The sequence below is a fragment of the Leuciscus leuciscus genome, assembly GCF_965113295.1.
Source record: "Leuciscus leuciscus genome assembly, chromosome: 1".
Taxonomy (NCBI): domain Eukaryota; kingdom Metazoa; phylum Chordata; class Actinopteri; order Cypriniformes; family Leuciscidae; genus Leuciscus; species Leuciscus leuciscus.
Window position 1 is genome coordinate 50,001 of NC_138725.1, and position 17,500 is coordinate 67,500.

Here is a 17,500-nt window from a genome sequence, read left to right on the forward strand (position 1 = left end):
CAGGAAACATTTACACAACTGCGCGCACCCGTCCATCACGAGCCGATGTAAATCACTGCAAGACAAATATTATATTTAATGACCCCAACACGAACACTGCAATGGATCGCGTCTTACTGGACTATCCAAATAATAAAAAACAATTAGAAACTTTTTTTTTTTTTTTTTCTTAAAAAATAAATTGTGATTATTTCTATGCAGAGCACTTTGAATGCCCATAGTTTATGTAATGTGCTATATATGAATACACTTGCCTGTATATAAGAGCTGTGGTTCGTCAGGTTAACTCCGGATAGATGCTGGTGTGTTCACTGCTCCCTTGACACTGTGGTCTGTGGTCTGTGGTCGACCATAGACTGTAAAAGTGGTCGATATGCTTCTGCCCACGTGTTCCTGCGTCAGTCAGAGCGCGCGCGCTCATTGGCCCCCGCGCGAGTGACGTCAGCGGAAAAGAAGAGAGTTTCTGTGCTGGGGAATCGAAACCATAACTCACAGGTTTCTTATAAAAAGAAGGAGTGATATCGGTATTTGTTGCAGAGAAACGCAATTCACGCATGCGCGTTGTAAAACATTATTATAAATGATGTCCGTGCTTATGGGGTACATTAGAAGAGAGCAGATTATATATCAGAAATGTTCTCATTTATCTCCTGATTTCATATTAAGCTTGTAGTTGAACTCACTGGTATGACCTACTTTAAATGGATTAGACTACTTCATTTAGTCAGCATACCAGGACTGACAACATGTGGTTTGATACCTTGCAGCAGCCATTTTGTAAAAATGAATTTTTCATGAAAAGGGTCACTGGTGTCAACACCAGTACCACCAGTGAAGATCAGTAACACCAGTGAAGATCAGTAACACCAGTGAAGACCAGTAACACCAGTGAACACCAGTACCACCAGTGAAGATCAGTAACACCAGTGAAGATCAGTAACACCAGTGAAGATCAGTAACACCAGTGAACACCAGTACCACCAGTGAAGATCAGTAACACCAGTGAAGATCAGTAACACCAGTGAACACCAGTAACACCAGTGAAGATCAGTAACACCAGTGAAGATCAGTAACACCAGTGAAGATCAGTAACACCAGTGAAGACCAGTAACACCAGTGAACACCAGTAACACCAGTGAAGATCAGTAACACCAGTGAAGATCAGTAACACCAGTGAAGATCAGTACCACCAGTGAAGATCAGTAACACCAGTGAAGATCAGTAACACCAGTAAAGATCAGTAACACCAGTGAAGATCAGTAACACCAGTGAAGATCAGTACCACCAGTGAAGACCAGTACCACCAGTGACTGATTAACTTTACTCAAAGCTATTCATTTAGTTATTTGCATGAAATAGCACTAAAGCCTGTTTTATGCTTCTGCGTCGAATCGACGGCGTACCCCCGCGGACCCCTCTGCGTCGACGCGAACCTCGACGCGACCCCTCCGCCGTAGCTCGACGTGCACCTCCAAAAAATTGTAACTACGCGTCGCGGTGACGCAGACCGCAGGGGCTGTGATTGGTCAGATTATACATCATTTCCGGAGTGTAGCTTTTCCGGTTTCCCCCTCCCGCTTTAAAGCCTCAAGTGTTCACAAGATGTTGTATGAGACTGAACATTTGCACCCTCATACTGATAATTATAATACACTTATAAAGACAGTAAATAAAGAATTAGTAAAACTAAAAATATGGATGGATATTAATAAATTATCTTTGAATTTAAATAAAACGAAGGTAATGATGTTTGGTAATTATAAAGAAAACGCAGAAATATTATTAAGTATTGATGGTGTTGCATTAGAAATAGTAGGGATACTCCACTTTAAAGTGAAAATTCTGTCATCATATACTCACCCTCATGTTGTTTCAAACCTGTATGAATTTCTTTCTTCTGCTGAACAGAAAGGAAGATATTTAGAAGAATGTCAGTAACCAGACAGTGTTTGGGTCCCATTGACTTCCATAGTAGGAAAAAATATAATATGGAAGTCAATGAGACCCAGAAACTGCCTGGTTACTGACATTCTTCTAAATATCTTCCTTTCTGTTCAGCAGAAGAAAGAAATTCATACAGGTTTGAAACAACATGAGGGTGAGAATATGATGACAGAATTTTCATTTTAAAGTGGAGTATCCCTTTAAGCTGGAAACCACACATCAGATACATACAAGGTAAAGTATCTAAAAGTATTTCTATAATTAATAAAGTGAAATGTCTTGGAATATAATATACTCATTGTATAGAAATGTGTGGCAATAATTATAAAAGTTCACTACATACCCTCTAAACATTTTTATACTGCTCAATTCTTGTATAAAGCCCACAAAAATATATGCATATGTATATGGGTGATAAACTGTTTTTTTTTATTTATTTTTATTGTGTTATACACTACTGGTCAAAAGTTTTAGATCGGTAAGATTTTTAATGTTTTTAAAAGAAGTCTCTTCTGCTCACCAAGGCTGTGTTTAGTATATAAAAAACAATAAAACAAAACATATTTTATGACAATTTAAAATGACTGTTTTCTATTTTAATATATTTTAAAGTGTAATTTATTCCTGTGATCAAAGCTGAATTTTCAGCATCATTACTCCAGTCTTCAGTGTCACATGATCCTTCAGAAATCACTCTAATATGATGATTTGATGCTCAAGAAACATTTATGATTATTATCAATGTTGAAAACAGTTATTTACATTTCTATTTCATGATGCTATGATGAATAGAAAGTTTAAAAGAACAGCATTTATCTGAAACTGAAAGCTTTTGAAACATTAAACACTACCCTTCAAAAGTTTGGGGACAATAAGAATTTTAATTTTATTTAGGGGGGAAAGAAATAAATTAAATCAATACTTTTATTCATGAAGGATGAGTTAAACTGATCAAAAGTTACAGTAAAGACATTTATAATGTTAGAAAATATAGGAAAGAGATTCGCGAACCACACCACCCCCCTAGCGTTCTGGCGGTGAAATGCACCGCGATGCAACGCAACCCGACGCAGAACCATAAAACAGTCACGACGCCGTTGGAGTGACGGCGTAGCTACGCCGTGGAGTTGACGCAGAAGCATAATGAGGCCTTAAGAAGTCATGATTCTAGCTCTTCTTCATCACAGTAAATCCTCCTGTGGTCAGGTACAGTTAAACTGGGAAGCAGTGCCTTCACACACAGCATAGAGATGCGGATCCTGCTTATCTGTTACATTATTATTATTATTCTGTAACTCTGATTACATCTGCAGACAAAATTGAGAAATAATATTTCATAAAAATCTTTTAATATTGCCAAAGAATTAAAGAGGCACCAGTGACAGAAAATGGTACATGCGGTCTTTAAATAAATTCACAAAAAATAAAAATAATAATCAAGCTGTCATTTATGTGTACTCATAAAGTCAAAGGGTGATCTAATAATGTGCTCTAAGTTTAAATGTTAGAAAAAGAAAAACATTTTAAGACATCTTGCCATACCATAAGTGGACGTTTGTGTAGAGTGAGCCAACACCAGGACAGAGAAGTGAGTCAATCCGGATCAGTGATGACAGAAGTGAGTCAATCCGGATCAGTGATGACAGCACAGCGTATAATAATGCAATAATAACACTAATGTCCAGTCTTCAGGACTAATGCCAGTCTTCAGGACTAATGTCCAGTCTTCAGGACTAATGTCCAGTCTTCAGGACTAATGCCAGTCTTCAGGACTACTGTCCAGTCTTCAGGACTAATGTCCAGTCTTCAGGACTAATGTCCAGTCTTCAGGACTTGTCCAGTCTTCAGGACTAATGTCCAGTCTTCAGGACTAATGCCAGTCTTCAGGACTAATGTCCAGTCTTCAGGACTAATGTCCAGTCTTCAGGACTAATGTCCAGTCTTCAGGACTAATGTCCAGTCTTCAGGACTAATGCCAGTCTTCAGGACTAATGTCAGTCTTCAGGACTAATGTCCAGTCTTCAGGACTAATGCCAGTCTTCAGGACTAATGTCCAGTCTTCAGGACTAATGTCCAGTCTTCAGGACTAATGTCCAGTCTTCAGGACTAATGCCAGTCTTCAGGACTAATGTCCAGTCTTCAGGACTAATGTCCAGTCTTCAGGACTAATGTCCAGTCTTCAGGACTAATGTCCACTCTTCAGGACTAATGCCCAGTCTTCAGGACTACTGTCAGTTTTCAGGACTAATGCCAGTCTTCAGGACTAATGTCCAGTCTTCAGGACTAATGCCCAGTCTTCAGGACTACTGTCAGTTTTCACGACTAATGCCAGTCTTCAGGACTAATGTCCAGTCTTCAGGACTAATGCCCAGTCTTCAGGACTACTGTCCAGTCTTCAGGACTAATGTCCAGTCTTCAGGACTAATGCCAGTCTTCAGGACTAATGTCCAGTCTTCAGGACTAATGTCCAGTCTTCAGGACTAATGCCAGTCTTCAGGACTAATGTCCAGTCTTCAGGACTAATGTCCAATCTTCAGGACTAATGTCCAGTCTTCAGGACTAATGTCCAGTCTTCAGGACTAATGTCCAGTCTTCAGGACTAATGCCAGTCTTCAGGACTAATGTCAGTCTTCAGGACTAATGTCCAGTCTTCAGGACTAATGCCAGTCTTCAGGACTAATGTCCAGTCTTCAGGACTAATGTCCAGTCTTCAGGACTAATGTCCAGTCTTCAGGACTAATGTTCAGTCTTCAGGACTAATGTCCAGTCTTCAGGACTAATGTCCAGTCTTCAGGACTAATGTCCACTCTTCAGGACTAATGCCCAGTCTTCAGGACTACTGTCAGTTTTCAGGACTAATGCCAGTCTTCAGGACTAATGTCCAGTCTTCAGGACTAACGCCCAGTCTTCAGGACTACTGTCAGTTTTCAGGACTAATGCCAGTCTTCAGGACTAATGTCCAGACACATGTTGAGTGAGATAAAAAGTGTCTAGAAGTGCAAAAAGTTCTTTGGCATTATTGTCTGTACTATTATCTAAGTGGATGTTAAAATCCCCTGTAATAATAAACAAGTTAAAATCAACTGATATAACAGAGAGTAGTTCAGCAAAATCATCAATAAACTTTGCAGAGTATCGTGGAGGTTTATACATAGTTAAAAACAGAATTTTGGGAGTACCCTTCAATGTAAAACAGAGGTATTCAAAAGAAATACAATCACCTAATGCATTTTCTTTACACTGAAATGTGTATTTGAATAAGGAATAATGCAAACGCTTCCTCGTGTCGAAATCCTGCAGTAAGAAAGCAGACACTATGCAGGATCTTTCAGACTGCTAATCATGCGAAGGTCGGATCCGAAAGTGAAACCGAGAGGACTCTTTGGCGGACATTTGAATATCAGAAGCACTGATGCAAAGAGCGAACCGTGGTCTCATTTACTATCCAACTCAAATGTGGACTTCCTTTGTATCTCTGAAACGTGGTTGCAACAATCATCATCTTAGTGTATTTATCATGCCTGGTATCAATGCTTTAGACGGGATAGACCCTCGGGAAGGAGTGTTAATGTGTCAAAGATAGCATTAAGTGTGAACTTCTCATGTTTAACTCTCTTAATGATTTACAATTTGTGGGGGCAAAAGGCAATATCAAGCTAATTTGGAAAAACAGAAATACTCTTTTACGGAAGGAACCGTTCAGGGAAAGCAACTTGAAGATGATTATGCTTTTAATCGTTTTTTTATTTATTAATTCAGTTAAAGAATTAGGGGGGAAATTTCCGAGAAGGGAAATATATATTAGTATATATCTTTGGTTTATCATTCTACTGAAACAGCTACTTTACACTTAATAGAGCAAATACAATCTAAAGTTGACGAAGGAGGATTTGTTGGTGCTATATTTTTAGATTTGCGTAAAGCCTTTGATAGAGTTAATCATGCCGTTCTCCTTTCTAAACTGTCTACAGTTCAGTTTTCATCTGAAGCTTTAGCATGGGTATCCTCATATTTATCAAATAGAGAACAATGTGTAAAAATTAAAGGGGTTAAGTCCTGTAATTTACATTATAAAACAGGTGTACCCCAAGGGTCAGTGTTAGGTCCCTTATTATTTAGTCTGTGTATTGATGATCTCCCGCTACAGTGTGAAGGGATTCAAGTGCAGATGTGTGCGTTACACATGCGAGACTGCAGAGTTAGCAGATGAGAAGCTAAAAGCTGCTACGGAAAGGGGAAAAGATAAAGATGTATTTTTTACATATTTGTTAAAACTGTCATTATGTCCTGACAGTAGAATATGAGACAGATAATCTGTGAAAAAATCAAGCTCCCCAGGCTCCTCCCAGTGGTCCTATAGAGACAGAGCGTATTTAGGCCACGCCCACACCCAGGGGGAAAACAAACCAACTGTCTCCATTGACTTTGCATTGCGAGAGGCTGCCTCCTTGTCATTTCTTGCTTCTAACAAAAGACAGAAAAATGCCTAAAAACTGCTGTGTGACAAGGTGTCCAGCAAAGAAGCTAAAAAACCCAGAAATAAGTTTTTATTAGCTCTCGACCCCAAAAAACGAGTGTTTAGGACATAAAAGTGGATACAGGCAGTTGAGACAGAGCGTCACGTGTCTCATTACTCTGAGAACTAACGTACGCCACTGGAGGAGACCGTAATCGGCAACACAGGATAGTTTATCTTACAGAAATATAATATATAAAACTGACATTTGGATATTTGGCTCACCAGTGACCAAATGTTTAACTTACTACACACGTGGTGTATTTTAGTGCATACTGAGTGTCAGGATCCCTCAATTTACCCATTCGTTCCAGCCTGTGTCCACTTTTATGTCCTCAAACGCTCGTTTTTTGGGGTCGACAGCTTATGAAAACTTATTTCTGGGTGTCTTAGCTTGTTTGCTGTACACCTTGTCACATAGCAGCTTTTAGCCATTATTCTGTCTTTTCTTAGAAGCAAGAAATGACAAGGAGGCAACCTCTCACAATGCAAAGTCAATGGAGACAGTTGCTTTGTTTTTCCCCTTGGTGGGCGTGGTCTTCAGATTATGACGCGTTGCGCTCTGTCTCTATTGCCATTTGCAGAAATACACCGCTCCCGGTAAGAAACAACCAATCAGAGCCAGGAGGAGTGTCTTAGCAGTGTCAATCATGCTTGTGTACGCGCTGATCACCCCCCTCTCTCGCACAGCGCGTACCGTCGTTCAAAATCAAGATAGCCGGTGTGCCGCAGCTGTGCTAATGGCGGACAAACAACCAAAACTGCCAATTTCTCGAGTGGCACCTGCTCATGCAACAAAGACAGGTAAACGGAAAAAGACCGATGACGATAAACAAGCCCGTCGGAGCCCAATGACTCAGTGTCAAAACTCTAGCCGCATAACATACAGATAAAATGTCACGCACTGTGCAAAGCAACAATAGAAACCTGCTAATTCACTGGCTTGTCATGTTACTGAAATAATGTACTAGCAAACCTTATTTAGCATTACACATCGCTAGAATAATTACTTAGATACTGTAACGTTACCATTATTATCTTGCTAGCTATTTATAACTTATAGAAAGAGTGCAACGTTATGAAGTTACATTACATGTATTGCAAAATACGTAATGATTTGAGGACCAAGTTTGTAGTCAAAGTATGGGCAGGCCATAGTCAATGTAAATCATATTGTTGATGTTTCGTCCGTACCAGTGAATGTGCGATAACTGTTTATCCGCCGTCATCACATCAGTGTCTCTGCATGTACTAGCATGTTTTCAGGCTAAGTCAACGTTTTCTAAAAGCTCTGCAGCTTTAAACTTTACCAATGCTAGCTTGATAGTGAGTACTAAAAAACATCTTATTTGTTTATATTCATAATGATAAAGTTAGATTTTTGTATTACATGTGATTCTGACATGATGTCACTGCATGCACTGCGCTCCTCTCCGCTCGTCTCAGGTAAATAATGCGTCTTCCAGCTCAGCCGTCGGAGTCGCGCGTTCATGTGTTTTGGGGGCGTGGTTTTGGAAGGAGCCCAGAAGGGAGGGGGTGGAGTGAATGGAAATAATGAGCTGTCTTTAAAACAGTCGTGAGAGGTCTACAGACACTCGATTTTTATACTTTCTTTTTCAGAGTACTTACATTTAAATTATGTATTGATGTATAAATAAAGTGTAAACAAATTTGGAAAAGAAGTTTTTTAGACAATTCCTACCTACCCAACCTTTAAACTCCTGGGAAAGAGTTAGCTAGAATATTCTTCCTGACATTAACACACACTCTTTATTCCTGCATGTGTTGCACACACAGAAGAGACAGTGTTTTCTGCTGGCACATGCTTTATTTCTGTCACATTCTGCCAAATACAACAAACACAACAAGAGATGTAGTCTGACAGTGTGTTGAAATGACTGTCAGTGTGACTCTCCATCGCCCCCTAGTGTCAGCCGCCAGTGAGCGCAGGGGTAAGTGACGTCAGCATACTTAATAAATCATAACTAATAATCATAACTAAAACAATACATACATAATAAGAGTACTTGAATCTGTACGACTACACCCTCCCCCACTAAAAAAGGGTAACACGTTCTATGAAGCCTGCATTTATAATGCATCATAAGGGTATTCATAATGCATTAATATACATCCATAACGCCTTATACACAACCTTATACTGTGCTGTATCATCTCAATATCACACACACACACACACACACACACTAAATGAGGCGAGGGTGTCGAGTTACATTCAAGATATTTTAAGGCATGAAGAAATTATTTTCACAGTTAAATTTTTTTAAATATGTCAGTTTGGTGATCAAAGATGAGTTTTAAGGGATAAGATGATTGACTACAGGAGGACTTTAATAGTTATACCCACAAATAGGTAATTATTTTTACTGTAGTTGTGATTATTCATGAGATGATACAACCCATTATAAGTTTGTTTATAAGGCATTACAATACCCTTATGATGCATTATAAATACAGGCTTCATACAAAGTGTTACCAAGAAATGTTTCCTTGACATTTTCCCACAGCTTCAGAGCAGTTGTTCCCAGGCTGACCTGGTCATTGCTGCGAGACAAAGTGGAAGGTTTTGAGTTGTGCACGAAATCAGTCTGTCGTCCCCTGCTTGCCATGGCTTGTTTTCTCAGAAAAACTGGTCAGTTTTGCAGGTAACTTTTGCACAGACGTGAACTCGTGATTACAGGCGTGATTATTTTTGCTTTGTTTGAAATATCATGTAGCTTCTGAAGGACAGTACTAAATAACAATGTGGCCTTTAATCTCGAATATCTGTACAGGTTCTGCAAGGGGTTCATGAACTCAGGAGACAGAAAGAGTGTGTGGACTCAAGCAGACGTCAAGCTCTCTGTCCGTAGTAGTCGTCGTACGGCTCGCTGATGTTGGTGGTAGTGGGACGTGGGATGCTGTAGTCTTTCTCAGCACAGATCTCCTGAAACATAAAACACACTGCAGATTGTACCATGTGACAGTGACATCATCACCCACCCAGTGCTGCAGGATTATGATTTGACGATGAGAACTCACACTCATGAAGATTCCAGATGACGCCACGACTTGACCTGCAAAAGAAACATGTCACCTTTGTAGAATGTTATGCAGAATACACTCGTGATGTTACGCAGAATACACTCGTGATGTTACGCAGAATACACTCGTGATGTTACACAGAATGTTATGCAGAATACACTCGTGATGTTACGCAGAATACACTCGTGATGTTACGCAGAATACACTCGTGATGTTACACAGAATGTTATGCAGAATACACTCGTGATGTTACGCAGAATACACTCGTGATGTTACGCAGAATACACTCGTGATGTTACACAGAATGTTATGCAGAATACACTCGTGATGTTACGCAGAATACACTCGTGATGTTGTGCAGAATACACTCGTGATGTTACGCAGAATACACTCGTGATGTTACGCAGAATACACTCGTGATGTTACGCAGAATACACTCGTGATGTTACACAGAATGTTATGCAGAATAAACTCGTGATGTTGTGCAGAATACACTCGTGATGTTGTGCAGAATACACTCGTGATGTTGTGCAGAATACACTCGTGATGTTACGCAGAATACACTCATGATGTTACTCAGAATGCTACGCAGAATACACTCGTGATGTTACGCAGAATACACTCGTGATGTTACGCAGAATACACTCGTGATGTTACGCAGAATACACTCGTGATGTTACGCAGAATACACTCATGATGTTACACAGAATGCTACGCAGAATACACTCATGATGTTACACAGAATGTTACGCAGAATACACTCGTGATGTTACACAGAATGTTACGTAGAATACAGTCGTGATGTTACGCATGAATACAGTCGTGATGTTACGCATGAATACACTCATGATGTTACACAGAATGCTACGCAGAATACACTTGTGATGTTACGCAGAATACACTCGTGATGTTACACAGAATGCTACACAGAATACACTCATGATGTTACACAGAATGCTACGCAGAATACACTCATGATGTTGCGCAGAATGTTACGCAGAATACACTTGTGATGTTACGCAGAATACACTCGTGATGTTACACAGAATGCTACACAGAATACACTCATGATGTTACACAGAATGCTACGCAGAATACACTCATGATGTTGCGTAGAATGTTATGCAGAATACACTCGTGATGTTACACAGAATGTTACGTAGAATACACTCGGGATGTTACAGAGAATGCTACGCAGAATACACTCATGATGTTGCGCAGAATGTTACGCAGAATACACTCGTGATGTTACACAGAATGTTACGTAGAATACACTCGGGATGTTACGCAGAATCATGCAGAATTCACTTGGGATGTTACGCAAAATGTTACGCAGAATACACTCGTGATGTTACACAGAATGCTACACAGAATACACTCATGATGTTACACAGAATGCTACGCAGAATACACTCATGATGTTGCGCAGAATGTTACGCAGAATACACTTGTGATGTTACGCAGAATACACTCGTGATGTTACACAGAATGCTACACAGAATACACTCATGATGTTGCGCAGAATGTTACGCAGAATACACTCGTGATGTTACACAGAATGTTACGTAGAATACACTCGGGATGTTACAGAGAATGCTACGCAGAATACACTCATGATGTTGCGCAGAATGTTACGCAGAATACACTCGGGATGTTACACAGAATGTTACGCAGAATACACTCGGGATGTTACGCAGAATACACTCGTGATGTTACACAGAATGCTACACAGAATACACTCATGATGTTACACAGAATGCTACGCAGAATACACTCATGATGTTGCGCAGAATGTTACGTAGAATACACTCGTGATGTTACACAGAATGTTACGTAGAATACACTCGGGATGTTACAGAGAATGCTACGCAGAATACACTCATGATGTTGCGCAGAATGTTACGCAGAATACACTCGTGATGTTACACAGAATGTTACGTAGAATACACTCGGGATGTTATGCAGAATCATATGCAGAATTCACTCATGATGTTGCGCAGAATGTTACGCAGAATACACTCGTGATGTTACACAGAATGTTACGCAGAATACACTCGGGATGTTACGCAGAATACACTCGTGATGTTACACAGAATGCTACACAGAATACACTCATGATGTTACACAGAATGCTACGCAGAATACACTCATGATGTTGCGCAGAATGTTACGTAGAATACACTCGTGATGTTACACAGAATGTTACGTAGAATACACTCGGGATGTTACAGAGAATGCTACGCAGAATACACTCATGATGTTGCGCAGAATGTTACGCAGAATACACTCGTGATGTTACACAGAATGTTACGTAGAATACACTCGGGATGTTATGCAGAATCATATGCAGAATTCACTTGGGATGTTACGCAAAATGTTACGCAGAATACACTCGTGATGTTACACAGAATGTTATGCAGAATAAATTCGGGATGTTACGCAGAATACACTCGTGATGTTACACAGAATGTTACGCAGAATACACTCGGGATGTTACACAGAATGTTACGCAGAATACACTCGTGATGTTACGCAGAATACACTCGAGATGTTACGCAGAATACACTCATGATGTTACACAGAATGTTACGCAGAATACACTCGGGATGTTATGCAGAATGTTACGCAGAATACACTCGGGATGTTATGCAGAATGTTACACAAAATAAACTTGTGATGTTACGCAGAATGCACCGGGATGTTACGCAGAATACACTCATGGTGTTACACAGAATGCAGAATACACTCGGGATGTTACGCAGAATGGTACACAGAATAAACTTGTGATGTTATGCAGAATGTTACGTAGAATACACTCGTGATGTTACACAGAATGTTACGTAGAATGCACTCGGGATGTTACGCAGAATGTTACACAGAATGCACTCGTGATGTTGCGCAGAATGTTACGCAGAATACACTCGTGATGTTACGCAGAATGTTATGCAGTATACACTCGTGATATTACACAGAATGTTACGCAGAATACACTCTGGATATTACGCAGAATGTTACACAGGATAAACTTGTGATGTTATGCAGAATCACTCGTGATGTTACGCAGAATGTTACGCAGAATACACTCGGGATGTTACACAGAATGTTACGCAGAATGCACTCGTGATGTTGCGCAGAATGCAGTATACACTCGTGATGTTACACAGAATGTTACGCAGAATCACTCGTGATGTTACACAGAATGTTACGCAGAATGCACTCGTGATGTTACGCAGAATGTTACACAGAATACACTCGGGATGTTACGCAAAATGTTACACAGAATACACTTGGGATGTAACATAGAGAGACTCGTAGTGAAGAGACCGTCTGTGGAAACAAACTGGAATCTCTAATGCTAAAGAAAACTCATCTTGTTTGTAGGATTTAGACACAAAAGGCTAATAAATGTGATACAAACGATTCATTTTGTGTTTGCAAACAATTTTTTTATATTTTTAAGCTTTTTACTATTGCTGAAATAAAGTGTAAAGTTGTCGAACAGGTTCAACATGACTGTCTTCTCTCCCCATACCTCTGCTCCCGTCCGCATCCGCCTGGAAGCCGCTGTTGTCCGAGCCTGTTCTCGGCTCCGCTGAAACTGGTGTTCTGGGGCTCGTCCAGCCGGTGAAGTCCAGAGGCGGGTCTTTGGTGCGGGCATCTCTCCTGCACATGAAGCAGACCTGAGTGAAGCCATGTCCCAGGAGCAGCACCCAGCCGTTAGCGGTCAGTGCCACGCTGATCACGGGGTCGTCCCAGTTGGGGCTGCGGCCCATGGCCCGGTTCCCGTAGGTGAGCAGCGTGATCCAAACGATCCAGACAGAGACGCTCAGCATCAGCGTGAGGACCAGCAGCCCAGCCTGCAGCTTGTTCTGCCGGCGCGTCTGTCCGCTGTAGCTGTAGCTGTAGGTGACGTACGCGCGCCGGAGGAAACTCAGCGCTAACACCAGCGCTGCGGCTAGCAGGAGCATCACGTAAATCTGCAGCATGGCGAACTCCGGCGGTGAGTACTGGCACGTCCTCTTGTCCTGCACCAGCACCACCAGCAGCCACTCCGCCGCTACGATCACCTGCACCAGCGCTAATGCCGCGGTCACGCACACCTCCCTCCACCCGCGCGCTAGTGCCGCCCCCAGCAGGGCCAGACAACGTGCCAGCAGCGCGCCAAACGCTGCGCTGAACACCACGCTGAAGGCAAACACGCGCACTGGGCAGGTCTGCGGGGAGAGCGAGATCATGAAGCAGTAGGGGAGAGCGAAGACGCTGGCTGTGGCTAGCAGGAACAGCAGCAGCGCCGCTGGCGCACCGGACCGACGGCGGGAACACAACAGCAGAACCAGCATCAGCACCACACAGCTCACCAGGCCCAGCCCGGACACGGCCTGAACCACCACACCCCACGCATCACACAGAGCCCAGTACGCCTGAGCCAGAGCCGGACCGCAGCCCACCGGCCTGGAGCCGTTTCCCCACTGGGGATCCATGGAGCCGTTCCCCCGCTGGAGATCCATGGAGCCGTTCCCCCGCTGGAGATCCATGTACATGCTTCGACAGCGGCGTCTGATTGGATGATGGATCTGACGCAAGTGCTGAACTGGATCTGTTGAGAATGGTGATGATGATGGTGATGATTGATGATGAACGTGATTTTCTCTTTTCTCTCTTATGCTCACAGTGATCTACAGGAAAGACAGAGTTTCTCAACATACTTCCAGTTGTACTTACTTACTTACTTACCCATCCATCCCTCCCATTTATCTACCCACCCATCCATCCCCCCCATTTATCTACCCGGCTGTCCGTCCGTACGTCCGTACACACTACACAGCAAAATCCCTAGAGTTAAATTAACTCTGCTCTAAGTACATATGGTCCCACTCTAAAGAGCGTTAAAGTAACTCTGAATCAGAGTTAAAGTTAATGAGATATTTAAGTGATTAATTAAGTGATAATTGAGCATTAGTGATGAACACCTGCTGTTAACAAGCTGAATCACTGAAGGAAAGAGAAACAACAAGAACAGAAAAAAGAGAAACGCAAGAACTACAACTGACTTCAGACACAGCCTTAGATGAAATCAACTGAAGATAAAAGAAGACATTAAATCTCTGAAGATCTCATCAACTCCACAAATAACATTACCAGCTTCATTTATTACTAACCAGTTGACTTCTTATTACTTATCACTTATTACTTCCAGTTCTGCCTTATTGAGAATTAACAGAGTTTTAGATGATGTTTTATTGAAAACCATTATGGTGATCAGTGTTTCCTTTAGTTGGGCAGTGCGACTCTTGGCTTATTATGTGAGTTTGTGGTCTTTTTAACACAAAATACATAATTTGTTGCAAATGAAGCCAGAAACAAAGATCATCAGGTGAATAAGATAAAAAATAGGATAATCAGGTGAATAGAATAATAGAAGAGAAGAGAATAATTCACAGTTATTATCCCCGACCAAACGTGGTCCTTCTTTATTAAAAGGTTATATTCACTGACAATACTTTCTTGCAAAAGATCAGACATGCTGAATTTTGATTTTTAAAATACATTATGGGGGAACAAAAACTTTAGACACAAAACAAAAAAATCTTTAGACACACACAGACATCAAGAATCAACACATGAATCTCAACAATGGTGACATGCTTCATGCCGCAATGCACGCTGGGAGCCATGAGTTTTACACTATGGTGGCTCCCAGCATGCATTGCGGCATGAACCATGTCACCTGTAACAAACTGCTCTGAGACACGAAGGTTGAGGATCCAAATGCAGTGTTTTAATGAAAGGGTAATCCACACTCGTAGTAAAAGACAGGCAAAAGCACAGTAAGTCAGTCCAATCAAACAAACAAATCCAGAGGGTGAGACAGGAACGAGAAAATCAGGACAGATATCAAAGACCTGGAACATGGAAAACAGTGGAAATGCTCAGAAATGCAGTGTTACACGTACAAGACTTCGCAGGGAATCAATGAGTGTACATGGTTTAAATAGGCTGAGACTGACAAGGTAATGAGACAGTTGGATGCAATCTGGGCAGTGAGTTATTGGAGATGTAGTTTCATGAGGGAATGACACAGTCCGGGTGGAGTGCCCTCTGGTGGTAATGACGGGCACTCTCACTGGGGATCCTGACATCACCATTGTTGAGATTCATATGTAGATTCTTGATGTCTGTGTGAGTCTAAAGATTTTCCCATAATGTATTTTAAAATGTTACGGAATCACTGCTAACCCTAACCCAGAATGTCTGATCTGTTGCAAGAAAGTTTTGTCAGTGAATATAACCTATGAATAAGAAAGAACCACTTATGGTCAGGGATAAGATTAGTGATTTTTTCTACTTTATGATGCTGGAAACCATATCACCTGATCACCTTTGTTTTTGGTTCCCTATAACACTGTTATAAAGACCACAAACTCACATAATAAGCCAAGAGTCAAACTGCCCAACTAAAGGAAATGTTTTAGTATCTTGACAGTAGCTCAATTGCTTTTAAAACAGTGTAGCTTTTCCCGTAGCGAACTGCTCTGTCCCGTAGCGAACTGCTCTGTCCCGTAGTGAACTGCTCTGTCCCGTAGCGAACTGCTCTGTCCCGTAGCGAACTGCTCTGTCCCGTAGCGAACTGCTCTGTCCCGTAGCGAACTGCTCTGTCCCGTAGCGAACTGCTCTCTCTGTCCCGCAGTGAACTGCTCTGTCCCGTAGCGAACTGCTCTGTCCAGCAAGTAGCGGTGTAGTGCGACCAATACATTCTGTTTTTGCAATGCATTGAAGCAAACTAAAACTTTGCATTGGCCGTCTATTGTTGTGTCACGCATCTTTCAGCTTTACAGTTCCCTGAGAAGAGCTCTTCTGATGATTATATGCTGAAGGACATACAGGAGTGGCTTGATATCTCACCTCGAAGACTTCAAGCACAAACAGGTGAATAGCCTTTTTAAATTGATGAATAATGTTATTGCACTCTATTTCAAATGTGTCTATCCGATTTGATTGCAACGATGATCCGCCATAGTTTGATCTGTCCCGCTACAGTTTAGTAATGAAACTAAGGGCGTTTTTCCACTGGGTTCGTTTGCTGCGGTCCGAACCCGAGTGCGCTAGTTCCCGGCGCCCCCCGCAGCGTTGGTCTGGTTTCACACTCAATTAGTTGTATCGAACCCAGGTGCGTTTGCAGTGATCTTACGTCATCGCAAACGCACACGGAAAATGCATGGAGAATACAACTCGACTGAGCATAGCTGTAATTTGTCTGTTTTTTTGGTGCTATTATGCACAACATAGTGAGAGACATCACCTCTTCAGTGTCCCACAACGTTCCCCTGCCACTCATGGTTGTCGTGTGTGAGGAAACAATGATATCGACAGTGATACGCATGCGCGGGATACTATACTTCCTGAACAAGCGCGCACCCGAGTCCGTGTTGCTTGCACATTAACGCGAACCGCGCCACGGTTCGGGAGCAACCGAGCTCAGACCACCTCCTCCAGGTAGTCTCGGGTTCGGCACTCTAGTGCGCACCAGGGTCCGATGACAGCGTTCACATTAGCGATTTTTCATGCAAACCGTGCCCCGGTCCGCACTAAACTGCCAGTGTGAAAGCGCCCTAAAAGATCACTAGTTAAGTCACCTTCAATTCCTCGAGCTCCAAATACTGTTGTGTGAATGAGCGGCTGGAGCGCGTTAAGGGTTTTCTGTGAGAACGGTGTGTGTTAGCGGCCCCTAAGTTAATAACTAATGATCTTTACAACAGAAGTGAATCAATCAAACTAACTTTATCTGGACAATAACTTTATTAAAAGTGTTGTATAAATGAAGGGGACTTGCTCATCACAGTTCAGTCCAGGTGTCAGAAACGTGTCTCCTCGTGTGTGTGTGTGTGACGGAGGGATTCCTGACACTGTTCCTTTACATACTTTATAACCATCATATACACACATACAGCGAGTGCATTTACCCCACAACACAGCACTGTTTTAGATGCTCAGGAA

General features: G+C 41.8%; 2 protein-coding genes across 4 annotated transcripts in view; both read right to left on the bottom strand.

The window, feature by feature from the left end:
* The window catches only part of cd9r (CD9 molecule related), a 9,092-nt gene extending 8,675 nt beyond the window's left edge, over positions 1-417 (bottom strand). For both annotated transcript variants that reach the window (XM_082166383.1, XM_082166382.1), the window contains exons 1-2: positions 255-417; positions 1-55 (exon numbers count right to left, since the gene is read on the bottom strand). The exon at positions 1-55 is cut by the window's left edge and continues 24 nt beyond it. In XM_082166383.1, the coding sequence (XP_082022509.1) occupies positions 1-36 (36 nt within the window). In that variant the 5' untranslated portion in view covers positions 37-55; positions 255-417. The remainder of the gene's footprint in view (positions 56-254) is intronic.
* Positions 418-9,119: 8,702 nt separating this feature from the next.
* Positions 9,120-17,500, bottom strand: part of LOC309510273 (G-protein coupled receptor family C group 5 member B) — a 10,497-nt gene continuing 2,116 nt past the window's right edge. The window contains exons 2-4 of one of the 2 annotated variants that reach the window (XM_082185050.1): positions 13,038-14,181; positions 9,503-9,537; positions 9,120-9,407 (exon numbers count right to left, since the gene is read on the bottom strand). In XM_082185050.1, the coding sequence (XP_082041176.1) occupies positions 9,315-9,407; positions 9,503-9,537; positions 13,038-14,046 (1,137 nt within the window). In that variant the 5' untranslated portion in view covers positions 14,047-14,181 and the 3' untranslated portion in view covers positions 9,120-9,314. Of the gene's footprint in view, positions 9,538-13,037; positions 14,182-17,500 lie in introns of both variants that reach the window. The other variant, XM_082185049.1, reaches the window with a different exon arrangement.